Source organism: Ambystoma mexicanum, chromosome 12, assembly GCF_040938575.1.
Source record: "Ambystoma mexicanum isolate Mex_15411 chromosome 12, UKY_AmexF1_1, whole genome shotgun sequence".
NCBI lineage: Eukaryota > Metazoa > Chordata > Amphibia > Caudata > Ambystomatidae > Ambystoma > Ambystoma mexicanum.
The window spans coordinates 21,969,760-21,992,409 of NC_090936.1; the positions used below are offsets into that span (position 1 = coordinate 21,969,760).

Below are 22,650 nucleotides of genomic sequence, written 5' to 3' on the forward strand. Positions count from 1 at the left end.
AGGGGGATTCCAAGTCTCACCACTGGGTGCTTCTCCCCCACTCCCCGAGTACCCCCTAACCAGGTGATCCTCCCTCGCTTGTCCAAAAGAGATGGTCTTTCCCTGGCCACCTGTGTACGGGATCGCCGGGTACTAGGTTGTTAAACACCCTCTGGCTTTTCACAGCCCCATGGAGACCTTGTCCACTATGCCCAGGAGGGTTCATGTAGGAAAAGGGCAGGGCTTACCAGCCCTTTTAAGCCCTATGTCCTTCCCCTGTCACACACCCTGGAGCTAGGTAAGCTGATGGTTAAGGTAAGTGGTCAATCCTGGGAGGGGGTGGCGTATTTAAGGAATTGTGTGTCAGTATGCATGTGTGGGTTAGTTGGGTGAGGACAGGAGGAGGTAGAGGATGTCTGAGAAACCAGTGAAGACGAGAACAGAGGGAGTGGGAGAGAGAGAGAGAGAGGAGTATGAGCAGTAGATGTAGAGTAGGAGTAGTGGAGTGGGGTAGTAGTGATTAGGAGTAGAGGTAGTAGGTGGTGGGAGCAGCGAGCAAAGAACATTAGTACCTGAGGGAGAAGCAGTAGAAGGATGAGCAGGGCACCTTATCCCTGGAGGTCCCTGAGGGTTGAACGGGGCTAGTACAGAGGGTGAGCATGGCCCTGTATCCCTGGGGTCGGTAACAGTGAGAGTGGTGTGCAGCGCACCTTATCTTTGAATAGTAGAGACAGAGAGAGGTAGTGGTAGTAGTATAGTGGGAACAGTAGTCGTCGTAGCAAGAAGAGCAACAGTGAGTGGGAGACTAGGAGTAGATGTTGGTATAAGGTTGAATAGGAGTTAGCACTAAGAGGTGCGGCAGTAGAGTGAGAGGAAGGAGCGAAAAGGAATAACAGAAGTAGAAGGATAGTTGTGAATAGACACGTTAATAAGAAGAGAAGTGGCAAAGGAAGTAAGATCGGAAGGTGCAGGTGGAAAAGCAGAGTGAGAGATTGGTAGGGAACGTGGCGTGGTGGGAGGAGAAAAGCTTACAAGGTCAGATTAGTGAAGGGTCAGGAGTGAGAGGTGGTGAAAGGAGTGCACATGACGCTTAGTGAAAAAAGGCACTATTCCCTATTGTATATCCCTGGTACTAACAAACGATAGGAGAGGGAGAGTTAGAAGTTCCCTAGGGAATTAGATAGCCAACTATTTAGGGGGAACACCATGATATATAATAGGTTATTTATAACACACTTAATACCCAGAGGTTTCTAAGCGCGGACCCGGGATTTGAACCTGTGTTGCTCCGTGTCGTCCTTGCATACAAGGCGAGCATGTTGCCGCTGAGCTATCCTCCCGAGACAAGTGAGAAGAGAGACAACCAGGAGTTACCGATCCATAGTCATTAAGAGCCCGGTATGGACATCTGGGGCTGGGAGGTGGGTCCCAACCCCAAGTTAGTCAAGACAGAAAAGGGACGGCACTCGAGCCAACTATTCCCTAGTTCCTTAGACCCCAAGGGAATCAAGAAACAGCTATTCTGCCAATGTAATTTTCAATAAACACCCTAGGATTTTATTCAGAGACAGCATGGTTATTTCCGGCGGGAGGCCCCGTCATAATGCCCTTTGCCTCAGATGGTTTGGCGCCAACCATGAGAAAAGGGATCTCCAAGACAAAGTCCATCTGTAAACAACCATACTCCACGGGCCACCCTGCAGTGCATAGCCACCTATCTCCAGTACAATGCTCAAGGTGCCATCTAGCCCAATTCAAATGGGAAAGACCTACACACAGTGCTGCCTCTATTCTACCACTCTCAAACGGTGGGAGCAGTCCGAGGAAGGGTATTTGGCCATGCCCCAATGACTATGACAATGAAAAACCAGGGCAGAGAGTAGGACACTTATTGTCAAGTAAGTCAACATTGCCTCTTTTGTGAATAGCGTGCATCAAATAGCTTCTAAATTAGTAACATTTTAGATACACAATACCCTGGCAAAATACAAGGATCCTTTTTTTAGCTGTTAAATGTATTGTGCGATCACAATTGAATTGATCAGAGCATTGTGGCTTCCACTTGACAATTTGCTAAGTTACAGCCTAATGTCCATAAAGAGCGCTCAAAAGCTCCTGAACTTCAGAAAGGAACTGCGGACCCTGCTCTTCAGGGAATACCTAGGGGGTCACTCCCCCACTGCAGCATAGGATATTCAACCTACTACAACCTGTGCTCCTACTCCCCTACTCCTTCCACCAACCTCTTAACCCCAAACTAATTTAATGTTAAGGTGTAATGGATTTCAAATAATGTGGATCAAGTACTTTAAAGAGTGGTGTGATGGAGGGATCATAGTCCTGTAGACCACACACACATAAGGTTCCCTCTTCTAAGCACAGTCCTCAGAAAATCCCTTCTTTGTTACAATTCCCTGTTAAACTAGAGGAAATACTTTGTGAAATGCTGTTCAAACTTGTGTTGACGCCCAAGTAAAGCAGAGACAGCACCTGATAGACCACACACTTTGAAAGTGAAGGTGCTGTCCCAGTCCCCGACCCGACCGCCTGGGGCATCACAGTGACCAGGAGAGGCCTTCTTGGCAGTGGTGAGCTCCCTGAGCTCTGTATTCTGACTTGTGAGCTAGCAGGCTACTAAGGGCGCAACTGATCAGGCCACGAGCCAATGTGCTTTCCTGAAGATGGACAAGGTAGGATCCAGCAGGGACGTTAAACAGCACTTGGGAAGAGCAGGATTGTGTGCATTACGAGTCTCAGAATATCTGCTAAACTTTTCAAGCAGTCCTAGAATCTGGAGCCATTTCAAAGTCGCTCGTTTGCTATTAAAGCCGCAAACTCATGTTATTTGTGAAGCTCCCGCTGAACATATTAGATTATTCACATCACAACAGCAGAGCCGCAGCAATCATAGAACACATACTGGACACATTGTAGGATTGTTATCGAATCCCGCGAACTGGCAGCATTCTACAGAGACATGCGGAATAGATCAGAGGATTCCAGGCAAAGCTACCAACCCGTGGCATTCAGGGAACGCAAACAGAACATCATACAGAGTTACATGCGCAGGAAGTGTGCGCTTAAAGAGCTCAGGGAATCCAATGCAACGTCAGGACCCGGACAAATAGTGAGGAGAACCACAGAGCCCGGCTTTATGCGCATAAAGCACTTTCTACATGACACTGAACACCACATGGCTTTACATCCTTGCAGGTCCTTGTTGAATCTAGTTATTATCAGCAGGTATGTAGCCAATTGAAGATAGGAACGAATAACATAATGAGGGGGAGTAACCTTGACCGGTGAATAACCAATCAGATCCCCAGGCTCAAACATAAATAAGAAGAAACCTATGGATAATCTGAGGGAAAGCCGAGCCCCTTTTAAAGAAATTCAAGAAGGCTAGTGAGACACAGAGAGGACCCTGGTGGAGGAAGACATACCTACACTTCCTTTCTTGCCCAAAGTGGAGTGGCTGGAGGAATAAACACCCAGAACTGCCAGTTGGTGGACACCTGCAAAAGCCTGGGAACAACTGCAGATGTGGTTTACAAGTAGGAACCCTGGAAGCAGAGGCAAACAAGGGATCAGAGACCCATAAATACCCACATCGAGAGAATTAGAGGCAGAGAGCCCAGGTCTAAACAAAGGATTGAACGACAGGGCCTTTGCAGGGGGCAGGGTGTTAGAATATCTGCTTGCTGACAAGGACCCTAACGAGATGGGGAGAAATACCCCTCTCACTAATCAGGTCCAGTTGGCACATACCAATTTAAAGTCTGGAAGTAGACTCGTGGACAATCCTTTAAACCAAGGTCTGGAAAAAGACTGTTTGACAATTTTGAAACCCAAGTTCTGGAAGAAGACCTGTTGTGAATCCAGAAACCCAAGATCTGGGAGATTTAGTTTTGTGAGACCCTGAAACCTACAGTCAAGAGGAAGATAAGCTGAGAAAACTGAAATTCTAGGTATAACAGCAAGACCTGCTGTGCATCTAAAACTCAAAGGACCTGATATGAAACTGGAGCCAAGGTCCAGGGGCACCTGCTGGAAATCCTGCAGATAAGGTCCAGGAGGGCTCCTAACATACATCCAAATATGCTGGTGAAGGCCTGTGAGAAAAGTGCAGAAAATCTGAAGGTAAGTCCGGGGAGAGTCACAGGAAACTGTGACAAAGCTCAAGGAAACCTGAAACTTGAGAAGTGGGAAAGGTCTGAAGAAACCAGGAGAAAGCAGAGAGGCCTGAAGGGGAGACAGGGAAAATCTCCTTTCCAGAATAACTATTTTGTTTTGTCACAGTAGACATGGGCAGAGTTTGCAGAATAGGTTGAAGAACATTTGCTATGCGTCTTGGCGGTCTGTTAGTCCAAGGCAGCCAAGAAGATAATCAAGACTCATTAAGCCAAGGGATTTGGATTTTCTGTTGGCCACTTGCTTGAATCCCCATTTTCTTCTAAATCAGAAACAAGGACTCGTAAGATTAAGAATACCTAAGCAACCCTCCCCATCTCTCCTCACCATGGACTGCACGGAGGCACAGCCCATAGCCCATCCACCCGACCACTAAACTACTAAACTATGAAACTAATATGTGATGTGTTGTATTACGAACCTTGCGAAATGTCTGATGTACTGTTTTACGTTAAAATGGCAATAAAATGTATTGAAAAAAAAGAATACGTAAGCAGCACAGGAACCCATATCCTCATCCCGACCCTCACCTTATTGATCCAGAAAACATTATGTTTGTAGTTATAGCCCTAGGGCTGGGAGGCGTTAATTCCAACTCTGCCCTGCTGTCGTGGCCATAGGCCCCAGAACACAAAAACCGCATTGTCTAGTGATGGGGGCAATGGGCCACTTGACTCACGTATGTCCCTTTGGGACCCATAAACACAGGGGCCCTGGCTGGACTCAGTCCTGGCACCTTTGGAACCAGGCTCATATAGAGATGTGAGCAGGAACACTTTATTTCAGTGCAGGAGTGCTTTTATTTTACAAGAACTTTCCAGGAGCTGAAAGCTTTTATTCCAGAGAACATCCTTATGTGCTGACTCATTGGGAGTGGCAGGGTGTGGCAGGCAGGCTGAACCTGGTGGGCGTGGCTTCAGAAGCTCAGCTATATAAGCTGCTCCATCCTTAAGGCCGGTGCTTCGCGTTACTTGCGTGCAACATGATGCTCACCGCCACTTGGACCAGTTTACTTACCTTTGAAACCAGGCGTTCTCCTGCATACTCACCTCCAGGAAAACAGTGCTTCTTCGCTTCATCTGCAGACTCATCTCCTGACATCCAGTGATCTTGATCCTGACGCCGCAGCACAGCACTCTGCATCCACGAACACTGACCCCGTGAAGAAGACAGACAAGGTTAGAACAGCCGTCCTAGGGCCACACCGCATTTGAACCCCACGCACCCCCTAGTTAACAATTTACCAGCTACTGTACCGCTGCAGCTTCGTTCCTCATTCCCTCCGGCTGTCGCCTCGAGCTCCGCAGCTTCTGCCGGGCCGGCAACATCACCTGCAAGGGAAGAAAGCAAAAGAGCAAACATTAAAAGTGGAACGGACAGCAATACAAGACAACAAACTTTACAATAAAACAAAAACAGACGAGGGAAGACAAAGGCAAACAGGAACACTTACCTGAAGTATAGTGGCTTAGTTGCAGCAGGACTGGACTACCACGTGCAAGGGACCAGTGAAGGAACTCGGTCCAGATCATAAAGGCGCCCCTGCCAGAAGCAGCAGGACGGAGTGCTCACCAAAACTAATCAACAGGTGAGCTTTCCAGGGACAGCGCATCCCACAGGTACCACGGTTTGGGAGAAGGGGTCTGGAAGGGGATCAGGCGCACAAGCTGGCATACTCACGCCCCCTATTCTCCAACACATAACAATAGTGAAAGGGGTTAGAACTTCGCCAGCTTTCAAAATCTGAAATTCCAGACGCATAAGAAGTGATTTTCTAATGCTCATTAGAGTAGATTCAGTTATCGGGCCACAGGAAGTTTAACAAAGATGTGCAGTAAGTGTCATGAAAATCATTCACCCGCACTGACCACTTCATGGTTAGCCACAATGGAAGTGGAATTTCACTGAATTATCAGGTTCGGCACCAAGAAGGAATTGAAGATGGCAGGAACAGCTGTACAGATGTGCCGATGATCATTGTTACAGAGCATAAACACTCACTTAATATGGGACAAGGTAAATTGTAACCAAATTCATATTTTTCCTGCCTTCAGTTTCTACATTCTTTTTTTATTTTACATAATTACAAGTGGTCATGTACTTTGTATTGCAAGCAATATGGACATTGAACCATATATCCATGAACATATCCTTTCTATGTTGATAATCTATACAAGTTTCATTGCTTTTTTTAAAGGTATTCTGGTGATCAGAGAAATGCACGATGCAATAATCGAGAGGCCAAAAGCATGTCCTGGAAAGTTAATCTTGGTTGGCACGCCTTCCCGCGATGTACACAAAGAAGGGGCCGGGGTGTTCCACTATAGGGTATAAAAGGGGTATAATATACACAAATGTAATCAACTCTTAGGAAACAAAATAAAATGGAACTGCCATACATACCCGTTCCTTTAGTGCGAAATGGGGCCTTGAAATGCTTCACAACAGCAAACACGTTGACTATAGTGCCCACCTGAAGTTTACTGAGTGGCGTGTAGGCATAACCTGGTTTGGGCACCTGAATAAAGAAACAATTTAAAACACTCATCATTTTTTAATGCAAAGACATAATAGTGCTGCGGTTTAAAGAGACCCTCTTGTGGGTTCTGTGCGCTATACAAATACATCTTTCAACAAAATACAATATACATTTGACCATATTGTACCCTGCACTCCACATGCACACATTTTGCGACTCTCCAGCTCGCAAATGCAACATATCAAAATAACTGTCTTTCGGAACATTAGAAAATGATAATTTAAGTAGTCTTCATGCGAATTAAGGTTCATTCAAAATATAATGAAAACAACTCTAAAACAGGACTGCAAATAACGTTCCATGGCATCACTGGGCTTGCAAAATCTATTAGCCCACTAGCTTTGGTGAGGGGATTTTATGAAGTGCGAGCACCTTTTGCATGGTGCTCGACCTTGCAGATGAATATGAAGATGTTTGAAACTTTTATTTGCCATTTACTGCAAATAAAATGGAAAGTACATGGCAGATACATGTTTGACTGTGCATGGCTGGCAGCAACGCACCAAATATGAAGTGTGCTTATGGCGACATGACCCATTTTACAGAAAAAATGTGCCTTTGCCTGGTCTCCTCCAGTTCACTAAATATTGTCTTGAATTATACGCCATCTTGGTAGAACAGATAGTCTCTGTAATCAACTCATGTAGCTCCTCATGAACACCTTTCTTTCTCGTGCTTTCTGTGGTCTCCTTTTTCGAATGTCCTTCAAGATAACCTTTCTTAAACTCAGTTTATTATTTGTATTTTCAGGGTAAATCTGTGCCCCTAACAAACAGGTTTTTGAAGTTTATTAGGGAGTTGGGATAGAGAGAAAGAGGAAGAGAAAAAGAGAGAGAGAAAATACCAATACATCATCTGCGGGAACAGCAGAGAAGGGAACACTCAGGGATTCCCAGAGGGAGGCCGACAGGCTGCAGGCTTTGGCCTCTCTTAGAGGAAGGCTAGTTTAGATAGTAATAGTTCCAGATCTCTGGATAGAGGGGAACAAAAGAGTGTGGGCTCGGTCGGAGGGAGCCCAGGTCAAGGTATATACTATGAACCCCCTGTGTCAGGCCATCCCAAGCCTTCTCAACTAACATTAACAAAACCTCCTGGAAGGGATAGCCTGGTCAGTGTATTCGTGAGGCCAACTGTGCCATTACTGACATGACATGCTATTTAATAAAACTGGACGACGGAAGGGAGCTACAGTCATCTTTTTCCCCTGGGTCGACCATGCATTGTGACTGTACAATATTTAATTTATACAATCTTTTCAAATCTCCACATATTAAAATAACGATGTCTTATTAAACAGAATGGCACGAAAACCAGCAGCATATGTGTAATGAAAAAAAATTTTTTGTAACGTGCAATCAATAGGTAGGGATAAGATTCAGAGCATGCCAAACAAATTAATAAAAAGGTGCACTCACTGAAGGTTCTGTCAGCATAAAGGTGGTAGTTTGCGCTTTTACATACACCTACAAACAAAAATAATAAGCATGTTAACTTAACATATTAAAAGTATGAAATACACTGGGGCATACTGATACAAAAGAAATGCAAAACAGTGCTCCAAGCCCCATTGACATGAAAAAGCACCCAAAACAAAGCACAGCGAGCTTCAAACATCTTCAAATTACACAATGGTATAAAAGGCTAGAACGTGAGGATTATTAGCACACAACGTGCCTAAAAAAAAAAGACAGTATTTGCAAATGCTGCCCGTTTTACCATGCACCGCATAACAGAGTTGGAGGTATAATACCTGCCTGTTTCCCACTTCAGGGGGCAAGTGAGCCATGGCTGTTGGTCACTAGAGACTCCTTTGGGATGTGCCTTCCAATTCAGAGTGCGGGAGGGAAGGGGTACTTGATCATTGCCAAAGGCCTGCCCTGGTTTAAGTAGACAGTGAGTATGGGCACAGTGCATGCCCAGTGGGGACCTATAGACTAGCTTGGGGTTCCTGGGACGGTGTAATGCCCTGCCTCGGTCAAAGTAGTCACTGTGTGGAGCCATTAGCCATTTGGGAGGGTATAGTGGCCACTTGGGTTGGCTTGCAGAAGCCTTGAGAATGGCTGAAGTACCCGCTGTGGACCATTCCAGTGAGCTGCGCAAGCCATAGTCGTCATTGGCATGGGCGACAGCTGTGGCCATTGCCCACTTTGGGTAGCTTTTGAGGGTCTGGGGCTTAGCCATACGCCATGCCCTGAGCAAGCGTGATGGCAGCACATGGCCGGTGGCCACTACAGGTGGTCAGCACAAAGAAATACATCATGAGCAGGACATGGAGGAGGCAAACCTATGGTTCTTCTGCAGTGGCTGTGGTGAAGAGGAGGTTGCTTTGGAAACTGAACTGGCACATTTGTTTTTTTTGTGTCTGCTGAAACGAACATCCCTTTAACTAAGCTTGTTCACTTAATTCCAAATTGTAAACACTACTGCATTTATTTTCAAATGATTTTATATAAAACTAGATAGGATCTCAATTCTCATTAACTAAATATAATTTTAAAAGCAGAATCTCGGTCAAGTTACCATCTTGTGGAAGACTTCTTGTTCGCTAGTGTTTTTCAATCACTTCACATGTCAGACCTAGAACTTCCCCGCACTCCACTCCTCTTGAGCTAGGCTTGGGTGCCTTACCTTCTAGTGGTGTATGGCTTATCTTATCCTTGTTCCAGAGTTGCCATCATAGGATGGGGTGCTCCACATTTCCTTCCTTGCTCTTACCTTTTCCAGGATCTGCTCTAGCATTGGAAGGCGGTTCTCTACTTGTGGTCGCCCTGCAGCTTCCACCACGTTGCAACACACATCCTAAGTGCAGGCCTTTCAGTTGAATGACTTGGGAAGACTAACCCCACCCACATCCACGATCTGGGTGACTACCTTACTTTTAGGAAATCATTGAAAGGAGAATGTTTCTTACCTGTAACTCCTGTTCTCCAGCGTTGGTATCTTTCATAGATTCACATGCTATGAATATTCCCCATCGCCAGGCTGGGAATCCTCAGTTACCTTTTCATTCCCCTCGCTACAGGCAAGAAGAGCCTACATTTTGTAGCCGAACACCCTTGTTATGGGTGGTTTTGGTCCCCACCAATGGGACCTCGAGTAGTCCTATGACCCTCCTCTCCCCCTCAGATTCTGACCCTGTGGTGATAGGCGCTCAGAGGGTGTATGTGGGTTTTACCCGACAGGGTGGAAGGAGAGCGCATGTGAATTTATGAAAGATACAAATACTGCCGAACAGGAGTTACAGGTAAGAAACATTCTCCTTCTCCCGCATTTGATCTTTCATAGATTTGCATGCTATGAATAGATTATGTAGGAGTACACAGTAGATGGGTTTCAGGTAATATTGCCATTGTGTTTCTTGGGACACCGTATGATTACGTGTCGGAAGCGGATGTTGTTTTCTTCCAGTGCGGCTTGACCCGCTACAGGGACGTTACTAGGACGTTACCAGGACCTTTCCTCTTCTTTTTTGCTGTATACGGGCTCGGCTCGGCACGGCAGGACCAGGCTCCGACCAGGCTGCATTGCCGATACACTCTCCAGCATCTGCGGCGGCTCCTGCGGGGGAAATCAGTGACAAGTAAGAAGTGAGAAGTGCCTGTGCCTGTGCCTTATCCGGAGCCGCACTTGGAGCCTCACTTGGAGTCTCTGCCTTTGCCTTTGTCCCCAGGTAAGCAGAACCCAAAAAGAAGTGTGTCTGTGCCTGTGCCTACCTGTTTTAGAGAACTATGTGCCGATTTAAACAGCGCACGCAGCACACACAGTACAGCGTTTGGCACATATCTGGCATATCTATTGGCACACCTATTGAGAGGAAGCGCTTTAGGGCGGCTTAGAGCGGTGACTACGGGGGGTTAGAACTGTGGGTCTGCTGACCTTTGACTCACCTGCTTCACGTCCTGCTGTTCATTGAATTTAAAACCTCACATGTCTTACCTCAATCTAATTTTTGGTTGGGGTGGCTAAAAACGAGCAAGTTCTACCTTCGCTGACACCTTGCTCTTGTCAGTGGTCCGAGGAGCGGCTGACAAGTTACTCAATAAGGAAAAGGTATAAAAACCTTGGCATCCTTGCATCCTCTTTAATCGCGAGTGCTTTTAAAACATTGTTTTCTTTTTGGACCCTGCTTGTGACTTCAAGTCCACAAGTTTTACACACACAAGTTTTGCACACGCTTCACACACGCATGGAGGACGACTCAGACCTTGTGATTCCCACGGTCGAATCCTCACCAGAGGACAACCTCACTGTGCTGGGGAAGGGTGGGGGGTGCTGTATAGCTAACACCACTGCCAATATGGAGGATGAAGGTAGTACGCCCCAAACCTCACAACCCCCCCACCGACAGTCCTCAAGTGGCCTCCAGTTTGTAATGCACTTGACCCCAACAGTGGTAATAAACAAGAAAACACTGAGACATGAAAACGCACTCCAAGTGGAAGGGAGTGCATATGTGAAACAAATAATAGAGGCAGCAATGGAGTAACCAATCGACACTGACCTGACAGTACATCTAGATGAGGAAAAGAGTGACACTGGGCATGCTCCAACGGCAGAAAACATCGGACACAACACGGGGGAGGCTAAAACACCAGCAAGCCTCAACACTAGTAAGAGTAACCTTATACTTTCCCCACTTTCAGGATCAACAGAAAACCACAAAGTAGGAGAGGCTGCCAAACCACGTCAAGACATCCAGGACGAACACAGGGGAGCGTCATTAACCCCCTCATGCACATTTGGCACAAATGCGAAATATCAACTACAAAACCGCTTGGCCCAAGATACCCTGGGAACTGCCTGGAGGCCACGGGGAATCACGCCCATACTGTTGAAAGGGAACCAGCGCTTCCACAATTACAGGAAAGACAACAAACAAGGATGGGACTGGGGCCACGCTAAAAGCTCCTTGAACACCAAGGACAACGGCTTAATGTCCAAAGAAAGATGTGGACAGGGCAGAGAACTCTTGCCCTGTCTGGCTCCTGGGACCAAAAGCAGCTTGCCAGAAACACTTTTATTGGCAGACACCATAATGGAGGGGATGGCTGCTCTGGACAATGAACCAGACTCAAGGGTTGAGCGTGCCACTGGATGCTATGGTGGCCTGTCGGCTCCTGCTCTGAAGCGGAAGAAACCAGTGACCCTGGATCCTAGTCTAAAACAAAGTGCCTTAGTAGGCGAAAAAATGGCCAACGCACAGCAGGCGACATTTCGCTCATCACTAACAAAGACAGGCCCTGCAAGCAAACGACAAAGGACTGACCTAGACACCTTACACTCTCGACAAGGACCTACTGATGGACCTAATAGCTTCTCAGGTCGAGCAAAGCAAAGACGAATCGAACAGTCAAAGCACAATTGACCCTAAACTAATAGCAGCCTTTTCTCTAACCATGGCACCCTTTATGAAGCTGATTGAAACTCAAAACGACCAGTTGTGAGACCAAACCACAGTGATTGCAATGTTGCACAGTAAAATGATCTTTGTAGAAGGTTTCATTACGGCTACCCAAACAAAAATGGATAAAAATGAGGAACAAACTACTAACATCTTGAAGAGTATTCTGGAGCCCGTAATTCGAGACAAAGAGAGAAGATCAGAAAGATTCTTTTCACTCAAACACCCACAAGATCCGCTGGGAGGAGAGCCTTCGATCGTGGACGGCCTCAACAAGAAAGGGCCTTGGGAAGGAGAAACCGAGACCTCTAACAAACCAGGGAAAACTTACATAACTGTATCCACACTTACAGAGTTAATGCCCCCTGTAACTATAGTCACTGCAGATACAGAGGCTAAAGGAACAAGTCAAACTCCAATTCAACCTAGTCACCCTACGTCTGAAGAGGCTCAAAACACTGTCAGTTTCCCCGGTTGAAAATAACAAAAAACCGACAAACGAACCCCTTCCGCCCCCGAAGATCTTTAATATCTTAGATAAACTGGGTGAGGGCGACAAAGGGCAAGTTAAAAAGGCAGAATCCCCACAGTCAAAGAGACTAGCGTTTCGGAAAAAACTTGAGCAAGCAAAAAAATTACTGACAAAAAAAGACATCGGCCAAGACACAGTCAGCCACACCACAAACTGAAGTGAGGAAAACTGGGGGAATGGCAGCGCCCATTAAGAAGGGGACAAAATCAAACGTAAGCACTACCATTAGAAACATTCAGAGACCCGAAACTCCAGAGATGTTTGTTAGAGGGCCTGAGAAGCCCATTGCAAACGAAAGTGTAAAAGAGACCTCAGATGTGGACTGTCAAAAAACTTCAACACAACCACCCAATGTTCAAGGGCAGCACGACGACAGTAATGCAGACTTATTAAACTTGTCTATTTATTCTGATGACTTAGAGTCAACATGCTCAAATGAGGCGGAAATTCAGTCACAGAATGGAGAACCTGACTCTAAATTCTCTGATGAGGAGGACGGAGAACAGGTTGAGGAACTGGAAGAGGAACTGAAGCAAAGCAGCAAACAAGGGCCCACCAAGAACAAGACTCTAAAATAAAGGTCAGATTCTCAAAAGACTGTACAACTGTTGAAACAGCCAATCTAACAGGTCAAAAACCTTCAACTTTCAGTGGTCAGCCAAATGAGAATCAAGAAAAAAACCACAAGGGATGACCCTGACCCAGAGCTATTGGCCGTAGAAGAGTATAAAATCTGGAACCAGAACAGACAAGGCAACCGGGAAAGGAAGGAGGCGTCTCAAAGACCGACTGAAAGATCTGTCACACAAGAAAAAGACAGTATCAGAATAACTAGGGTGGTCGATAATTGTGATAACAGGTCTCCCTCGCGTCCTAGGTTGGTTGAGAACTGTGATAACAGGTCCCCCTCTTGTTTTCTGCTGGAAAGGGTCTTAAACATCAAAGATAATCTGACCCTTAACAGAACTAACATTATGAGACTCATTGGATCAATTGAGGAATTTAAGAAAATACAATCGAGGGACATCCTGCTAATCAAATTCCCAGAGGACAAGCGCCTAGACAGAGCCCTGATCTACATATCGGACCGTAGAACTAAAGACACTTTCATTAAAGAAGGCCACAGACTCCTCACTATGGGTTTCTGGTTAAAAGAAAGAGAAATACCGCCTCCCACATCTACCTTTAACTCAGAAGAGGATCGATATCGCTCTACTAAACCAGCTTACATGGAGCCCACAAGCCTGAGAGGTAGGGAGGCCTGTCCTGAGGCACTATCGAGTAAGAAGCAGGCAACAGGAGATAGACAAGCTCCACGCTGGGTAGGATCTGACGATCTGGGAAGCGAACTGCCACCGTCTAAACAGCCCAGAGCGACACGCCCGGGCAGCCCAAGAGAAGATTGGAGTTGGCTAGCGGGCACATTGGCTAGGAAGACATAATGCCGAAAGCTCTCCGAAACTGTCCTCTTCCAGAATTTGACCATCTGTTCCTGGAATACCAGGGGATTCATGCATTTATTTGGGGAAGGGGAACTCGTAATCGAGAAATATGATATACTGTGTCTCCAGGAGACTTGGCTGAAAGAGCAACCAACCCTGGAAGGATATGAATTATTCCTGAATCCTGCTGTCAAAGGGAACTTCGGACGACCCATGGCAGGACGGATTACAGCATGTAAAAGAACCAATGGATGGACTAAGCTGTGCGCACAGAACCCTACGCCACTTATTCAGTTTGTGCTGCTGTCAAAATGTCACAGTCAACACATCTGCCACCTCCTGATATGTAACATCTACTGGAACCCCGCATCACCACTTGCAGCAAACCTTCAAGAAACGGTCATGAATTACATCGACGAAGCTAGATCTACCTACAACAACATTGACGTCTTGGTATGTGGGGATCTGAATATGGAATGTTTTGACTCTAGAAACAAACTGATAACTAATCCGCCAAGAGCTGCCTCTTCGAAGATACTAAGGGTTATAAGTTGGAGAGAAGACCTACAAAAAAGAAACATAAACCTGATGAATGGTAATATAAGGGGTGACATCCCACCGAAAGCAACCTGGAAAAGAAATGCTCACACCAAGATCTTAGACTACATTTTCGCATCAGAGACTCTTTTTGGCCAGATGAGCCACTTAGATGTGGTGATATGCAACAACAGTGACCATAATCTATTGGAGATGGTGGGATGCCGTGCCGAAGATACGGCTAGGCAGCCTTCACACTCACTTAATAGTGCCAATATTGAGGTTACACCGGGTCTTAACCGGTTAAGAATTTCTTCTACTGACCTCAGTAAACTAACTACGTCCTTGTTTAATGGCAAAAGCAGGGACGCATTTCGCAACACCATACAACCAATCCACTATCCATTAGCCTTGAAAATCTTTCAGGCTAAAGTTGGAAAAGGTTTAAAAAGTGTGTTCACAAGGAAACACGTCTTCAACAAGGAGATTTATGAAAAGAAAAAGTCGATCAAAAAATTATCCAAGCAACTTAAAAAAGGTGTGCTCCCTGATGTAGGAGAAAAGTTGAGAAAAGAGAAACAATCACTTAAAAACTGGTTGAAAATACATCAATACCACCTACTGCAGGCAGACGTGGAGAGAATGTTGGTCCTGATGGCCAACAAGAACACAGTCGAGATCTGGAAGCTGTTGAACTCTACATCGGCTCCACAAGATTCGATCCTTGAAAACTCAATTCCATCGTCAACTTGGGAGAAACACTTTGCAGGTTTGTTCTCCAATAAGTTGGTGGAAGGACACGAAAAGGTAACACTCTCTAACTCACCCTGGACTTTCGAATTCGACAGGGAAGAGATACTTACCCTAATAAAAAAAGCAAGTGCATCAAGGGCGGCGGGCCCTGACGGCCTAACAAATGCTATCCTGGAGCAACACCCGGTGCACTGGGCTGACTTCATGTTGTCTATGTTCCAGGAAATTAAACTAACAAAGAAAATAACCACCTCTTGGACCAAGTCAATCGTGGTCCCGATCTACAAAAAGGGCGACAGGTCTGACCCTGCCAACTACAGACCAATCGCCCTTCTGGACGTGGTAGGAAAGCTGTTCTCCTGAAACATTTGAACACATGGTCCAAACAATCACACCATCAAGACCGATGGCAATCTGGGTTCAAAAAAGGGACGGGAACTGCCCTAAATCTTTTCCTGATAAACTTGTTGAAATGCAGGGCAAAAGCAACTAAACAAAATAAGACCTATATAGCGTCTATAGACTTGGCCCATGCATTCAACTCAATAAACAGGAACACTGTCAAAATGGGGCTGCCCGATCAATCTGAGGGAAGCCCTGGAACTCCTGCACTCTGGAACAACACTAAGAATACGATTGGACAGGACAGGAACTCTGTCGAGCGAAATTGGAACATCATCAGGGATAAAACAGGGCTGCAGATTGGCACCGGCTATATTCAATCTCTATATATCTGACATCGAGGAGGCTTTTGAAGGTGTGAGGTGCTTCTGCCCAAGGATTGCAGGTACCCCAGTAGGAAGATTACTCTACGCCAACGACCTCCTAATCATGGACCAAACTGAAGTGGGTCTGCAGAGACAGCTGAATGCTTTGTCTAAATACGTGTGTGATAACTCACTAACCATCAACCCTAAGAAATCTAAAATCATGGTTATAGGAGAAGCAAACAGAACCCATAGAACAAAAAGAAGTTGGAGTCTCCAAGGGGTAGAAATACCAGAGGTCACATCAATGTAGTACTTGGGGCGAACAGTGAACACTAGCACGGTAGATTCACACAGGGTAATGGCCGTGAAGTCAAAAGCTAAGAACCTAGCAACCCAGGCTAGAATAATTAACCATAAAAATGGCAAATTTACCCTCCTACCGATCATTAATTTCTTAACAACTGAAGGTAACTCCCATTCTGACGTACGGCTCTGAAACTCAGCTACAACTTGCAGGCTCTCTTTGGAGGCAGGTTGAGGGAGCATTTTTGCGACGTGTTTTGAATATGCCAAGCTCCCTTCCGGGCGAAGAGATCAGGAGAGAAATGGGAATGGTGTCACTGTACACCACTATGTTTTGGAGATCACGGTCATTGTTGAGGAAATGTTTACAACCACCGGGTGAAGGAGGGTACGAAGTCCTACATAAAGCTATTTCCTTAAACAGTGAGAAGTCTCTAACTGAATGGAGATCTATATGTGTAGAGATAATAAAAAGCCTAGCTCTGAGCGAAGAGCTTCTACTGAAAAACCCCGACCATGTCAAGAAGAAACTTTACGACCAGGACTGGATAGACACAGGTGAACGGATTTGGAGCATGAAAAGTGGTGGAAGGATAACGAAAGACATTAGGAAACGAGGCCAAGTTCCAAGATACTTGACAAAGTTCCCCTCTCCCACTTTGAGACAAGACTTCATGAGGTTCCGTTTTAAACTGTTCCCAACAAGAGAGGTTCTTGAGAGACGCAAAGTAGCCTCAACGAGAAATTACACGTGTCGGCTCTGTAAGGGCACGCTTGAAACCCTAGAACACTTAACAACTGAATGTGAGCCATTGAAGGATTTAAGAACAACATACTTGAGACATTTGTTTCAGAATTCAACAATATCATCCCCCAACTCACTTTGGCTAGCTTGTGTCAAGGGAGGAGAAACACAGAGATTCTAGCCTTGTTGGCTTTCGTCAAAAAAATCTTTGAGAGACTGACGGTGGAAGAAGACGAAACGAAGAGTTTTATTGAGACGAGAGGAAAAAACTGAAGAAGATTGGAGCTGCTACTAGACTTTTGGGAAAGGATTTGGGTTCCTTTTTTTTTCTTCTTTTTTTTGTCATTTCTTCCTTTTTTTTGTTTTTTTTGGGGTTTTTTTTCTACTTTTTTTGTTTCTTCTTTTTTTCTCTTTCCTTTCCCTTCCCGAACCTATACACTGCTCTTTTTTTTTAAATTATTTATTTATTATAATTTTTTTTATTTTTTATTATTTTAACCAGATCTAACACATTTTACCGTTTGCAACTTAATGAAAGTTTTTTTTTTATTTTTTTGTAAATAGCATAAAAAAGTTTAAATGTAAACTACAAATATGCTAATAAATTTTTTTTTTGAAAAAAGTAATATTATCCCCACCAAAAATATTGCCGTATATATCGTCGTTTGCAAAGGCCATAGGCAATATTTTTGAAGGGGAATAATTTTAGGGGTTTTTGGGAGCAGAGGTTGCAGGGGTGTCCCGCACTCCTTTGAAAATATGCAGGGGTTGCGAGGGTGTCCCCCGCAGGTTCCATGCCTTAATATTGCCACAAAAATATGGTGATATTTTTATGACAATATTTTTGCGGGGATCTTAACACATGGAACCAGTAGATGGTGGTGTATAAAAGGTATAAACCACCACATTTCTGCTCAATAAACCCAAAGGATCGTACCTTATTGGAACAGGTGTTGTAGGACAGCTCTGCCTGCTTGCACATCCTCGGTGTGCTTCTTCTCTAGGCAGTAGTGCCTTGTGAAAGTATGCAGCACTGACCAGGCAGCCACTTGGCCGATGTCTGCGATTGGAACTCCCGACCACCAATGCTGCCGAGGTCACTGTCGCTCTTGTGGAGTGAGCATGTTGGGGTGCCTGGAAGGGCTTCCCCACTGATTTGTGACAGAGCGCGATGGTAGGTGAGACTCACCTTGCTATGCTTTGCTTGGAGAGTGCATTGCCTTTATTTGTCGGCCCAGACGCTATGAAAAGCTGCGTCAATTTCCGTAAGGACTGCGTCATGTAGAGGTAGTATTTCTACACTCGCTTGACGTCAAGCAAATGCAACGCAACCTCTGTCGGGGACGATGGCTTGCTAAAGAAAACTGGCAAGGCTATCACCGAGTTCTTGTGAAAGTCTGTAGGGACTTTGGGAATGAAATGCAGGTTCGTCATGAGGAGCACTTTCACATGTAAGGCTGGTTAACTGCAAGGGCCTGCAGCTCAAATACCCTCCTGGCCGATGCAATCGCCACCAAAAGCGCTACCTTCCACGGTTGTTATTTTATTGATGTGGTGGCCATCGGCTCAAATGGTTTTTTCATGAGCCCTCACAGTACAGTATTAAGGCTCCATTCGGGCAATATCCGTTTTACAGTAGAGAAACTCCTAAACAGGCCTCGGAGGAAGTGCATGACTAGGCTGCTGGCCATAGAGGGGAGTGCTTTTATTCCACCTAGTGTATCTAGAGATGGCTGCCAAATGTACCCTTATAGAGTTCTGGGTGAGGCACTGCTTGGCTAGCCCGATTAGATACGGCAGTATGTCCTCCGGCGTCCCCCAGAATGGGTTAAGCCTCTCCTGGTGTTCCCAATGCTGGGTTTCGCACCACTTGATAAACCACTTCCCCTTCAGGCTGTATGACTTGTTAGCCCTTGCCACCGCCAGAATGTCCCTGCACTCCTGTGATATAGTCAGGCCTCTGAATTCCGCAAAGCCAGGAGTGATTGCAGGTCGTGGTGTATGATTTTCCCTCTGCCCTGGGTAATGAGGTCAGGGCAATCGCTGAATCGGGTGGGTTTGTCCCTGGAGAGTTGAACCAGGTCAGAAAACCAGGTCTGGCGCGGCCAGCTTGGTTCAATTAAAATCACCATGCAGGAGTTCTGCTTGATCATCTCCATTGTCCTGCACATGATTGGGATTGTAGGGAACGTGTGCGCAAAGAGATCATCCCATGAACAAGTGAACGCGTTTCCCATTGAGCCCCTTTAGTGCGTCATGCTGGCGTGCCTGGCACACTTTATGTTGTGCACTGTTGCAAGTAGTTCTACTGTTAGCTGTCCCCAGAGCCGGAACAGCAAACGTAGCGTCGAGAGTTGAGCTCCCATTCGTGGCTTTGTGACGCTTGCCTGCTGAGGCTTTTCCACCGTCTGGTTCTGTACCACTAGAAGATGAAAAGCTTGAATGCTGACACCGTGGGCAAAGTCCCAATGCCACGTCAGTTGGGCTTCATTGGACAGTGTCCTGGACCTCGATCCCCCCTGCTTTCGCAGATAATACTTTTTGCTGGTATCGTCTGTTAGCATTTTGATGGTCTGGCTTTTTAGTATTGGGAGGAATGATCTGAGCGCCCACTGAACCGCTCCGAGTTAAAGCACATTTATATGTGGGGACTTCTCCTGAGGTGTTCATATCCCTCTGACATGCAGTTGATCCATGTATGCACCCTACCCTTGGAGGGAGGCATGCTTCACCAGCATTTTGGTGGGCGTTGCATCCTGAAAGGTCTTCCCTCTGCAGACATTGGCCTTGTTGGCCCACCATTTACGATGCAAGCACAGCCTGGGAAGGATCTGCGCATTGTCCCCCCAGAACCCGGTTACCTGGAACCAGTTCGCCAGCAGGAATTCCTGGAGCGGCCTCATGTGGAGCTTGCAGTGTGGAACCAGGGGTATGCATGAGGCCATTGGACCGAGCAGCTGCATGCAGTGGCACACTGTTCATATTCTGTTTAGTGTGGAGGTTTTTAGCAGTATCGGAAGGGCGATTTCCCTGTTCTGCAAGGGACACAAGCTGTGTTCGTGGGTGGAGAATTCCACTCCAAGGAACATACGTTTCTTTGATGGCTGCAAGGAGTATTTGTAATTGATGGTGAAGCATAATGTTTGGAGGAGACGCACTGTTGCCGCCACAGAGAGCTTTGCTCCCACCCGCTGGATGATGCGCGCATTAGCCAGTCGTCTAAATGGGGATAGACATGATGACCCTGTTTGCAGAGATGGGCTGCCACTGATGCAAGGGACTTTGTAAAGGTGTGAGGAGCAGATATTAGACCGAATAGAAGCACTTTGAATTTGTAGTGTGACTTGCCGACCACGAACCCGAGATACTTTTCATGCCGTGGGAGGATGGGGATGTGAAAGTTGCGTCCTGGAGATCCAGAGACACATGGTAGTCATGGTGTTGCATTGCATCTATTACGTGCTCTAGTGTGACCATGGTGAACATTTGGCACTTGATGTATCTGTTTAACCTCTGCAGGTCTCAAATGGGCCTCCATTTTCCATCCGGTTTGCGTACGACGAAGTACCAGGAGTATACTCCTTTCCCCCTGTTGTCCCTGGGGACTTTTTCTATGGCCCTTTTTTGCAGCATGGGCTGCACTTCTGCAAGGAGCACAGTGTTGTGTGCTTATGGCCGGTGGTCTGGAGGCATGGGAGGGGTGTTAGCTTGAATTCCAACAGATTATCTCCTGATTCAGCCACTGGACTGTTCCGCAGCCTCTGTGACTTTCTTTCCCTCACCATTCTTCCCTCAGGACCGACACACTCAGAAGGACACACCTTGGATGCTCTCATCTCAGCAGACAATCCCACCTCCAACCCTCTCACTACACCTCTCTCCTGGTCTGGCCATGCCATCCTGAATCTTTTAGGTACCCCGGCTAAGCCTCTGACTGCAATGCCAGTCTCCTTCTCCATCATTCGACCGATGAAGCGAGTGTCAGTCGCGGCTTTTGCTGCCACTTTCCTTCACCCTCCCACTCCTGCCACAGACTTCCACGCTGACTCTACCCATGCTAATCTTCAACTCTCTATCACCAACACCCTCGACATCCGTGCCCCTGCAATGAGGATCTGCATGAAGCCTGTCTCCAAGCACAACAAATGGCATTACTCAGTCATAACCTATCTGAAACACAAATGCAGATTTGCTGAGCATAGGTGGCAGGCTTCAGGCACATCCTCTGACAAACTGGCCTGCTGCCTGCTCCAAAGGCAATACAGACTCTTCCTCTGCTCAAAGAATAGGTCCCATATCCAAGCCGGCATCTCAGGGCCTTTGACACAGGAAAACTGTTCAAAATCTGCAAGGAACTTGCCAGTCCTACTGCAGTCTCCACTTCTCCCCTGCCATCCCTGACCCTCTGTACTTCACTGGCCTCCCACTTGCTAACCAAATTCAGGACATCCTGCCTTCCCTCTCCTCCACGTCCCGCCCTCAGGCCTCCCTCTCTCATTCCCTCCTATTCTCCTCTTGTTCACCCATAGCACCGGATGAGGTCTCTAGACAAGTCCTCTCTCTGTGAAAGTCTCCTCCAAACAGATGCTCCCCTGCTCCTCCAGAACGATCAAGGACAACATTGCCTCCCTTGCACCAGTCTTGGCATATTTCTCTAATCACTCCATTGCCACTCGCTCCTTCCCACTACCCCTCAAGCACTCCCTTGTGCATCCGCTCCTCAAAAAACCCTCTGCCGACCCCTCCTGCCCGGCTAACTAATGGCTTATCTCCATTAACTCCTTCCTGTTAAATCTCATTGAGCAGCTGGCCATCTCCCAACTGATCCAACACACTGAAAATGTTGGTTGTCTCCACGACCACAAATCTGGCCTCACAGCAGTCAGAGGCATGGAAACTGCTCTCCTGATCACCAGTGATGACTTGCTCTCAAATTGCGATCCCAACTCTCTATCCGTTCTTATGCTTCTGGATCTTTCATCTGCCTTCAACACTGACAAATTGGCTCAGTGACACCCTTGGCATCATGGGCCTGGCACTGGACTGGTTGACCTCATACCGCTCAGACCATCCTTCCCAGGTTCAACTAGGCCCTTTTCTCTACCCCATCAAACTTTCCACCTGCGGCGTCCATCAAGGCTCTATCCTCTCGCTGTGGCTCTTCAATATCTACCTTGCCGCTCTGACCCACCTGATCTTCTCCTTCTCTCCTCACATCCAGTGTGTGTTATGCAGAAGACGTGCAGCTCTCCTTCAAGATTTCCTACTCTTCCTACTCTCTCATCCACTGACTGTCTGACTGCTATTCAGACATGGTGTGATGCCAATGATCTCTGTCTTAATGCCGCTAAGACCAAGATCCTTCTCATTGGAACCCTCCCTGCCCCCCCCCCCTCTATCTGGCCACCCTCTATGGGTCCCCTTCCCTCACCCTCTTGTTAGGAAAAAATCTTTGGTGTCATCTTTGACTCCTCTCTATCCTCCTCTCCTCACATCGCAGACCTTGCCAAGGCGGACT

At 46.5% G+C, this 22,650-nt stretch overlaps 1 protein-coding gene across 1 annotated transcript in view; it reads right to left on the bottom strand.

Moving 5' to 3' along the window:
• POT1 (protection of telomeres 1) overlaps positions 1–22,650 on the bottom strand; it is a 386,188-nt gene that overhangs the window by 225,415 nt on the left and 138,123 nt on the right. Inside the window, exons 5-6 of the mRNA XM_069627840.1 lie at positions 8,125–8,172; positions 6,574–6,688 (exon numbers count right to left, since the gene is read on the bottom strand). Coding sequence (XP_069483941.1) covers positions 6,574–6,688; positions 8,125–8,172 — 163 coding nt within the window. The remainder of the gene's footprint in view (positions 1–6,573; positions 6,689–8,124; positions 8,173–22,650) is intronic.